General features: G+C 40.9%; 1 protein-coding gene across 1 annotated transcript in view; it reads right to left on the bottom strand.

Annotated features, from left to right (window-relative positions):
* Nucleotides 1-8,559: 8,559 nt before the first annotated feature.
* Nucleotides 8,560-11,205, bottom strand: part of myot (myotilin) — a 38,654-nt gene continuing 36,008 nt past the window's right edge. The window contains exon 21 of the mRNA XM_080774151.1: nt 8,560-10,951. Within this exon, the coding sequence (XP_080630277.1) occupies nt 10,948-10,951 (4 nt within the window). The 3' untranslated portion in view covers nt 8,560-10,947. The remainder of the gene's footprint in view (nt 10,952-11,205) is intronic.

Here is an 11,205-nt window from a genome sequence, read left to right as displayed (position 1 = left end):
AATAAGGAACGTGCAGACCTACACTGAGACCAGTCGAGTGCTCCAGTTTATTTTATCTGGGTAGTCCCTCCTGAAGTGCCCATGTATCTCCTCTCTGATGCAAGCTGTCCCTGTTGAGCACCGACAAGCCCTTCTACCTATACTGCTGGACTGCTCTCCTTACATCTATTAGATTGGATGTAGCCATCTAGTCACTGGTAGGTTTTTAATTCTGACACTGATGAAGGCCGGTGCGCCGAAACGCGTTTCTCTGGTCTGACTGCTGCTGCAGATCCTCTACATTATTAAATAAGACTCTTACTACAACTGAGAGTGCGGATTTTATTCTCTTTCTACATTCGAATCTGCACCCAGCACACGCCTGAATCCTTAAAAGACTGTTTGACTTGAGTGTCCCTTTTCCCTTGAGGTTTTTAAACTGCCCACAGCTATCCTCTGAGACAGAGACAGAGACACAGACAAAGTACGAAAACATTTACCATATTATCATGAGCATTAGTAGGCTAAAAATGTCCTTTAAGACAAGCAAGTACTGTAACTTAACTAAAGTTCCCAAGGGGCCTGAAAACTTTTAAGTCAGAGCAACTTTCACTTAGTAGTCGAGTCATTACTTGAACCAGGGCCATCTGTTGCTTCGAGTACTGAAGTTGATCTGAAGTACTTTGTCCACCAAACTCCATGCAGGCGCGGTTGAGGAACATTAAGCTGCGGAACGGCGTGCACCGGCTCGAAGCGGCGTGTGGCGCCAGAGGCGAGCTTCCGGACGGCGTGGAGCCGCTCTTCTTCCAGCAGCTGAAGTTCGAGAACCAGAAGCTGCTGGAGAAGATTGAGCAGCGCAACGAGGAGCTGCTGAAGCTGCAGAGGAAGATCGCAAACTACGTGGGGGTAAGGTGACGTCATCAGCATATATACACTGTGAAACACATGCAGCAGGAGGTGGTAGGAAATGGCCACACATCCAATGTCAAGTTCAAAGGGTGTTGGGAAAAATGAATATAGTCTACAAATACACAAGATAAACATAATAAGTACTTGCATTAAACAGGCTGAAGCAAATGGGTCTAATGAATGGGTCTAAATTGACATAGTAATTTGAGTACTGTATAGTGTCCACCTTTATGTTTTAAATATAAAGGTTAAAATTTTTATTATTTATAAGTAGGCCTATATAAGTCTCAAAGTATTAAAGTAATGATTTCCACGTCTGTCAAGTGTGGGAGCAGAGGACATTTTGGCGTCTTCAGAGCACTGAGACGAAAAAGGTAGAACTTGAATCAAAAGGCTTTCTCTATTCCTCTGCTGTCCTGTCCCGGGCCTGCAGGTTCTGGCCCACATGAAGGAGAAGATCCACTACAGCCAGACGGACAACCGGGCCAATCGGTCCTGTCTGATCCAGCTGGAGGCGCTGGTGTCCAGGCGGCGAGACGAGCTGACCCGGCTGAAGCAGGCCCGTGACAGGGCACGTGCTCGCGGCCAGAGTCTGAAGCAGCGCTGCGGCCTGCTGGGGAACGGTCTCCTGCTCCGGGATTTTGAGGACAAGGTGGACGGTTCCCTGCGGCTGGAGAGGGACATCGAGAGCCTGAGGATGCACAGGCACGCTCTGGAGCTGGAGCGCTGCGGCAAGACCAAGACAACCAGGCAGAAGGAGAAGGAGCATGGGGCCGACGCAGGTTACAGGCCTTCCCTTGATTACAGTTGATTATAGTTGTGTGATTTAAACTGATTTTGCACCGTAACTAGTCAAGGTCAAGGTAAACTTTATTGTCCACAAGGGAAATTTGTCTTGGGCTTTCACCCCAGCTACAGCCACACATAAAACATCAATGACAACAAAAATACATTACAGAGGAAGACACAACATTACACAATTGCACACATGATGGATGGATAATCTAGCCTCACACAGTTACTGCTGTTTCAGAGCCTCGTTCAGCATCTTAGTTGATGCTGGTACAAACGATTTTTAAAATCTGATGTACTTCCACTTTGGTTCTTTGTATCTTCTCCCAGAGGGCAGAAGTACAAACTCGCCATTTAAAACATGGGTAACATCACTATTTGAGCCTATTTAATTTGTAAATGATTTGGTGTCGGATCATCTTTTTTTTTAACCTAAATTTAACACAAGCAAAGGGCAGATCACAATAGAGTATGCATAACATTTGCAGCAGCAGTTTGCACACTGCACAGGGGACGGCTGGTAGGCTATATACATTTGCAGTTCAGTTGGCACATGTGGTGGCCCATCATCAGAACAGTGTGACACTGCCACATAAATGTGTGAAATTATGTATTTCCTGTCCCTGTATTGAATGAAAATGAAACATACTGGGGGGGTAACAAGGGCATTTATTGGTTAAACTATGGTTGAATATTTAACCCTGAAATGTAGTGTACGGAGAATATATGGTGTTTTGTGTAGTTAAACCATGGTCATCTATAGAGAATATATGGTGTTTTGTGTAGTTAAACCATGGTCATCTATAGAGAATATATGGTGTTTTGTGTAGTTAAACCATGGTCATCTATAGAGAATATATGGTGTTTTGTGTAGTTAAACCATGGTCATCTATAGAGAATATATGGTGTTTTGTGTAGTTAAACCATGGTCATCTATAGAGAATATATGGTGTTTTGTGTAGTTGAACCATGGTCATCTATAGAGAATATATGGTGTTTTGTGTAGTTAAACCATGGTCATCTATAGAGAATATATGGTGTTTTGTGTAGTTGAACCATGGTCATCTATAGAGAATATATGGTGTTTTGTGTAGTTGAACCATGGTCATCTATAGAGAATATATGGTGTTTTGTGTAGTTAAACCATGGTCATCTATAGAGAATATATGGTGTTTTGTGTAGTTGAACCATGGTCATCTATAGAGAATATATGGTGTTTTGTGTAGTTGAACCATGGTCATCTATAGAGAATATATGGTGTTTTGTGTAGTTAAACCATGGTCATCTATAGAGAATATATGGTGTTTTGTGTATAATTAAACCATGGTCATCTATAGAGAATATATGGTGTTTTGTGTAGTTAAACCATGGTCATCTATAGAGAATATATGGTGTTTTGTGTAGTTAAACCATGGTCATCTATAGAGAATATATGGTGTTTTGTGTAGTTAAACCATGGTCATCTATAGAGAATATATGGTGTTTTGTGTAGTTGAACCATGGTCATCTATAGAGAATATATGGTGTTTTGTGTAGTTAAACCATGGTCATCTATAGAGAATATATGGTGTTTTGTGTAGTTGAACCATGGTCATCTATAGAGAATATATGGTGTTTTGTGTAGTTGAACCATGGTCATCTATAGAGAATATATGGTGTTTTGTGTAGTTAAACCATGGTCATCTATAGAGAATATATGGTGTTTTGTGTAGTTGAACCATGGTCATCTATAGAGAATATATGGTGTTTTGTGTAGTTGAACCATGGTCATCTATAGAGAATATATGGTGTTTTGTGTAGTTAAACCATGGTCATCTATAGAGAATATATGGTGTTTTGTGTATAATTAAACCATGGTCATCTATAGAGAATATATGGTGTTTTGTGTAGTTAAACCATGGTCATCTATAGAGAATATATGGTGTTTTGTGTAGTTCAGAATATATGGTGTCTGAAACATTTTCTAAATATGAATTTAAGCACATGCTACTTCTGTCTCATTTTACTTCGGACATGCTAGTGTTAAAAGGATTGTCATGTTGGGCAAATCTCCCAGACGCTGATCCTGCTTCGACTTATAGGAAAGGTTGTTGCTCTAGTCCTATATTAGTTTAGCAGCAAACATCATAATTTAGTCTTTATATTCGTTTTTTATTGGTCATTTTAATAGATCTTCTTCTTTCCTTGAGCTTCCTAGTGGGTACTGTCATAGATATTATATGTCCATGGGTATTGTGCTTTAGGGTTGTCCTGATACGATCAGGTGATCGGAAATCGGGGCCGACCGGGTGATTTATAGCCTCGAAAACCCAGACATTCTATTTCCAGGGAGGGAAAAAAAACTCTGCGGCCGAGTCCACTGCAATTCGTCATACAGTAGTGCAAACGTCGCTCACTCTCGCGAGGGGGGGGGGGGGGGGGGGGGAGATCGACTGCCATCTGAATGGGGAAACCTTATTTATTCTATAGCTTTTAGTCAAAATAAGAATAATCTTGCATTAAGATAAGATTTTGATCTAGATTTTTCAGGACGCCTCATATAGTGGCCAAAATGGGTCCAGATCATTCAAATAGATGCTGGAGGGACTGTGGAGCACATATCGGGAATCACACTCATATATTTTGGACATGCCCCAAATTGAGACCATTCTGGAGAGAGGTGTCTGAAGCACTAGAAGAAGTTTTTGGTCAAAACATCCCAGAGGATCCCACAGTAATGTTGTTGGGAGTGGTACCGGAAGGTCTGGAGAGTAGAGCCAAAATATATTTATTGCATGTGCTGCTTACAGCGGCCATCAAATGTATTACAATTAAATGGCTGAAACCAGCCCCACCAACATACAGTATGTGGGTGGAAAAAATATGGGACATCTACCAGATGGAACAAATTACTTATGCCCTGAGGCTTCAACCAAACATATTTAGTAAAAGATGGAGTCCTGTTCTGCCTCTACTGTCGAGGTAGCAGGCTTTCGGAATCTTGAGTAACCCACACACTTCTCTTCAGACCTTCTGGTGTACCCATACACCTTCCTCCATCTCCAGTATGTCTGTTCCCAGTATTGTTTACCTCCCATTGTTGCCGTCGCTCTGTCGTTTTTGTCTCGCTGTATACCTGTATTTTTTGTTGTTTTGTTTTTTGTTGTTTGTGAGTACTTGTAAATGTATGTGAAGTTGTTTGTGTGTATGAGTGTATCATTTATATATCATGTGAAAGTATGCAGCTGAGGTTGTGAAAAAAAAGAAAAAAAAGATCAGTTGTAAGAAAAATGTATACTTGTAATTCTGTGAAGTTGCCTAAACTGAAATAAAATGTAATAATTCTAACTGATCTCATGGACCCATAATAAGTTTTTCCATAATCATGCAGTTCTATAAGAGTGACACAGACATGACAGCAATGGTACCAAAACTGTTTTCAAAGGCCTTTCGGTGCATGAGCAGAGCATCAATACTATATCCATATCATGATATTGGATTGGATACATAGTCTTAGCCGCAATTTGCACCAACATTGCAGCTGCAGTCCAAGCTTGAATTATCCTCTTTCAATCTGCCGAGCTTGTTTTTCATAAAAATCCCCCGTAGACATGTTATGAGCTACTTTCTGTCCAAAATATTCCAAGGGTGACAATATCGAGCCGCCATTTAGATTTTTGCAACGTGCCGTAAAACAAGACGTGAGGGGGAGCGCTTGTTTAATAGAATCTTACCTGCGCAGGTAAGACACCCAAAGAAGAGGCCGACGCCCTAGGGAGGGAGGGACGCTATTAAACAAGCACTCCCCCTCACGTCTTGTTTTACCCATTGTAAATAAAGCAAATTGCGGCTAACATAGTCTGTGATTTGGGAAATTGTACTATTGTGATATGGCATAAGAGTCCTATGATAAAAAATAAGAATATCGGATCGGGACAAATTGGTATCGGCAGGTATTCAAAATCAAATGATCAGAATCGGATCGGGATCGGGTGCTTAGCCTACAAGTGTGTGTCTTAAATGTCGTCTTGGCAGAGCTGTGTAACATTATTTATCTCTTCTCTTGGCCACTTCACACTTGTGTCTCGATGTGGTTTTTTTACTGGTTAAAAAAACAAACATGGTATAATTGGTGTATTCCTTTTATTAAAGCAAGCATCAGAATCAACTTTATTGTCTAAGTTTTAACAGTATAAATGAGAGTGAAATGTGTTTTTGTGCATATTTACCCATTCTGGACGGGAAACCCTTTTATTGAAAAATGGCAGATCTACAAGCTCATAGCGCGGCACTCAGTGCCGCGCTATGAGCTTGTAGATCTGCTATTTTTTAATGGGCCCCAGACCGAGGAGTAGTCGAATTAGATTATTTTGGGAGGTAGCTTGGTCTCAAGCGTCATAGGGATGTTTGAGAACCAAGAGGTGCAAGCATGTCACAGTAGGGCTGAATTAGGGCTCCCGCTAGAGTCTTGAGAGCACTTTTGTTGACAAACGAGGACATTCTGCGAAACACATTCACACACACTCACAAGTCTCACAGTCTCACCCTAACACACACACACACACACACACACACACACACACACACACACACACACACACACACACACACACACACACACTCTCTCTCACTCACCCACGCCCATATATCACTGACTTATTGTGTGTGCTTCATGGTCATGTGACATTCAGACTAGTACTTCTACTGGGGTCAACGGTCAAAAAAGTGCCGTTTCCAGACCCAGAGTGGACACTGGACAAAGGACGGCTGTGCGAGGCAACTATCTGGACATACCCACGTGTTCAGGGAGATGTCCTCTACCACACCCCACTCTCCACTAAGCGGGAGAGGTGTAAATTTCACAGCAGCAGACCTTCTACTGGGGTCAACGGTAAAAAAAAACGTGCCGTTTCCAGACCCAGAGTGGACACTGGACAAAAGACGGCATTGTTCACTGCCTCAATGTAAGAATTATGTGCAAATCGGTTCTTCATTGATCTACCCAAGTTTGCACGCTCTGTGCTTCTAATGTATCTACCTCTCAATTTGTCCAGTGTCCACTCTGGGTCTGGAAACGGCACTTTTTTGACTGTTGACCCCAGTAGAAGGTCTGCTGCTGTGAATTTTACACCTCTCCCGCTTAGCGGAGAGTGGGGTGTGGTAGAGGACATCTCCCTGAACACGTGGGTATGTCCCAACAGTTGCCTCGCGGAGCCGTCTTTTGTCCAGTGTCCACTTTATAAAGTCCATGCACTCCAGTGAATAGCATTTATCCATTTAGATTATTATTATTATTTAATTACTTATTTTTACACAGAAACACAATGTGTGTCTTATAGCATCATTTCAATGCTTAATTTGTAGTTTTAATGTGCAAATTAAACTTTTTTTCAATACTCTAGAGGGTACTCTTATTTTGAAGAGATCGTCCACCGGAAGTCTTAAATTTGCTCATTAGATTTGCTCACTAGACAGTGCCCGATGGGGCTCCGATGGGGGCACAATCATTGTTCCACTTCCGTTCCTTAGAGATGCCGGGCTGTTTGTTTACAGCGTGTTGCTGACCAACAGGTTCGCGTGTTTAGAGTTGTAACCGTTACATCAAGACATATTGACATTGTGTGGTTTAAATGTCTTATTCATGGAATGAATTGTATTTCAGTGTCGCTGTGTTTATGGGCACTTCAGAGGGCAAAGACGTCCTTTAATTTCCTTCGTTTTACGCAGCAGTGCCAGTGAGGTGCGTTTGTGTTTCCTTTCTGCATTTGTTATTGCTTCTTATGATAATGTTTCGGTATTGTTTGGTTCTAATCTGAATGTTCGTTTTATGCTTTATTTTACAACAGTTTGACGTTGTGGATGAATTGTGTGACAGACAATAAATCTACCAGTGATAAAAGAACTACCTTGCCTCGTTCTGAGTCCGTTGGGAGTGACAAATAATGTCGATTGTCGGCTATAGTTGTTTGGAGGAACGTCGACTGATGGTGAGTAGCCTAATCTTCATGTACATAATGAATTGGCCGCCGTGCCAATGTTATCATTGGAATGATTCATTATTGATAAAGATAAAGAAAGTTATGGGCATGGCTGTTGTAACTGTTGACTCACGTCACAAGAGGGCGGTGTTTTCCCTTTGTGTTGCAGATGGGTTCAAAGTTACCCAGATTGTGTGACATGTGATGTGTGCCCAAACTGCCCATGCTGCTGCAGCTAAACCCCCCACAATAATCCTATTTGAAATGGGGACCCCCCCACCCTGACATGCACTTGGAATTGTAGGAAGGTATTATATTTAGTTTGACTCAGTTCCACAGATACATATTTAGAAAATAGACGATTGATATCGGCTCATCGGCTATTTTCAGAAATATATATATTATTTTGGACAATTTGGCCAATGTTTGACCAGTTTTACAGTATATTTTGTTGATTAATTTTGTTGCTGTAATAGTCTTATTATTATTATTATTGTCATATATTGTCATCTGGGGAGAAAGCTCACATTACCTTAGCTTTGTAGTACATCTGATACTTTCAAAAGATGTTTGTGTACATTTGAAAACTTGAAATGACTTTCTGCATAATGAGTACTTTTATACTTTTGCTACTTCAAGTACATTTAGATACTGATAACTTTTGTACATTTACTCAAGTACATTTGTATTTATGTACTTGTATAACAGAGTATTTCTATAATGCAGTATTGATGATACTTATAAGTAAAACTATTGAGTACTTTTTCCACCACTGCATGGTCTAAGCCGGCATGGGTCCCCAAAGTGGGGTCTGGGGACCCCCAGGGGTCCTTGAGGGGGTAACAGGTGGTCCCCAGCTAAATAAATGTTGAGTTGGTGGGGAGCAGAGAGACAGGGGAGCAGAGAGACAGGCACTATGAGCTCACCAGAGGAGTCTTTATTCTACATTCATCCAGTGATATGACATCTTTACACAACAAACACGTTTAAAGGGAGAACAACACACACATTGTACTACGTGCAGCTCAGAAGCAGGGAGGGCTTGATTCACCCCAAAAAAATAAATTATGTTTGAATGAGCAACACACGCATAGGAAATCATCTCCAGAGGTTGGCAAAATCGGCTGCAGGCTGGACAATTTGATGGGAACCCTGTATACAAGCTCCATTTTCGTCATCGCTAAATCCCTTATCCCTAAACTTCTTTGCCTTTTCTTTACTATTTTGAAAAACATTTTTGAATATAGTTCAACTAGCCAATCTACATTGACACGTTGTGAGCTTGTAGACTGGCCATTTTAACTACAAAAAAATGTTCAGTAAAATAAGGCAAAGAAGTTTAGGTATAAGGGGTTTAGCGGTGACGAAAATGGAGCCCCTAGTCTTTTCACTTCGACACCGAATCTCTTCGCCAAAATACAACCGATCTGCAGGCGTTGTGATCTTGCAGATCGTCTATTTTTCCATATAATTAGAGGGTAGAACTGGTGGTGATTATTAATAAGGAGCTATAAAATAATGTATTCATGCACAGGACGCACTCATAAAAATCGCATATTTGTTTTCTGTTTTTTTTTAAAATAATGTCACTACTGTATCGTAACATGTCAACTCTGTGCAGTTATACTTCGCCCGTGTGGTTGTGTCGCGTGCTGAAAATAAGCAATCTGCGAGCTCACAACATCGGCAGGCTTACATTAGGCCACTGGAGCCCTAAAGGAGTTACTATTTATTTAGACACAAGCTCTTGTTATTAATACTTTTAATTGGTTCAATATTTATTATAAAGAACGCCACAGACGCACTTAAACACTTTCAACCTGGCATGTTAAACTGAATCTTTCGAAAACTGCAAAACATTACGCTGAGCTGAGCTTGTAAATCGGCTATTTTCGCCACTTTCGCGCTCCACTGTCATACATACATACGCCCATGAATAAAATGGAGCATTAATTTACGGGGGAAAAAAGAAAAAAAACCTCAAAAGATACGGAGATGGAAGGCGTCATGCCTGCATAGCGATGATTATGATATCTCAGTGCTAACTAATAGTTTAAAATAAATAGCTTAGTTCACATCATACATTGTATATAACAGAAATACTATTGTTGTGGATTTACATAGGAATAGACAGCGTGAACGGTATCACCATATTGACCCAGACAGACCTAACCGCTTCAGTGAGGCCTTAACACATTTAGGCCTGACTCGAAATTAAAAAAAAATCTTCAAAATCCTGACTGTTTTCTGAAAAACCGTATGTTTCTATATCAGTGGTGCTCAATATTTCATGTCAAGGACTCCAAAAATTATATGTAATAATCCTCTGCCCCCCCCATCTAAAAATATGTTGTTCCAGGGACCTCCCCAGAAGCAAAAGTGTGAGTTAAAATGTTCACTCTGTAACATATTCAAAGGTTTGAGGCACATTTTCATGATTTTTCTAAAATAGCAGACCTACAAGTCTACAAGTTCATAGCGCAGCACTCGGTGCCGTGCTATGAGCTTGTAGATCTGCTATTTTTCAATAGCTAAAGTATAACATAATGCTTAAAACTCCAAAAGGGGTTCCCGCCCAAAATGGAAGAAAGAAAGAAAGAAACTATTTTAGGTGACATCATTTTAAGTCTGTTTATATCCCCCCCCCCCCCTCCTGTGTAACGGCAACCTCACAAACACACATTTCTTAATGGAGCATTCCCACCGAAAGACAAAATATCTATGTCTATAGTCGCTTGAATCGCATCATAATTTTTGGTCGCTAGGCGTTGCAATGGGACAAAAGTGTTCAACTAATCGCCTCTAATTCACTGTACACATATTATGGAAACACTAAGCGCCTTTAATTTTTAAATAGTTTTAATCTAGCAGTTGTAAATGTCAACGTCTTGTCTCAGTTAGGATTTTGTAGTGACGAAAGGGCTTCGTTTGTGCTGGTCGCTCGATGCAAATGTCACGTCAAGTAGTGTCCTTGTGTGGACTTTGTTTGACGTTGTACTGTATGCCGAACAAATATTGAATCTTTTGGTGGGAACGCACCTTTTGAAGCAGCAACTGAAGTGAAGAAATAATAACAATAATAACACTTTGATGATTTAAATATGGATACAAACTAGTTTGAGATGGCGCTGTAAGAGAGAGAGGAGAGAGAGAGAGGCAGAGGGAGAGAGAGATTGATTGATTATTAGGACTAAAGTGCAGGGAGTGTGTTAGTTTAGATGTATGTTAGAAGGATGAGGGCCCGGCCCAGGTGGATTGTGGGTAGTGTAGTTTATCCATTCATCCGCCACAAGACCACATGACGCAACATTCATCTGAAAAGGCAGAGAGAGGTTATAAACACGAGAGAGAGAGGCAGGCATCGTAGTTATTAAACAACGTCTGCAGGCAATGCTTGATTTAAATGATTGTTACTGTAAATCACTCTGGATTAACCATGCTAAAAAGTGGTTAAAATCTATGCACTTTGGGGTATGGAGCCCTATGGCTGCGGGATACTGGCAACTTAAGTGGTAACGCAGGCTATAGGTTCTGTGTGTCTCGGTCTCAGCCTGATTGTGTGTGTGTG

This window comes from Protomyctophum bolini (assembly GCF_963924005.1).
Source record: "Protomyctophum bolini genome assembly, chromosome: 10".
Lineage (NCBI taxonomy): Eukaryota > Metazoa > Chordata > Actinopteri > Myctophiformes > Myctophidae > Protomyctophum > Protomyctophum bolini.
The sequence above is the reverse complement of the archived record's forward strand: the minus strand, read 5'-3'. Positions and strand labels throughout refer to the sequence as shown.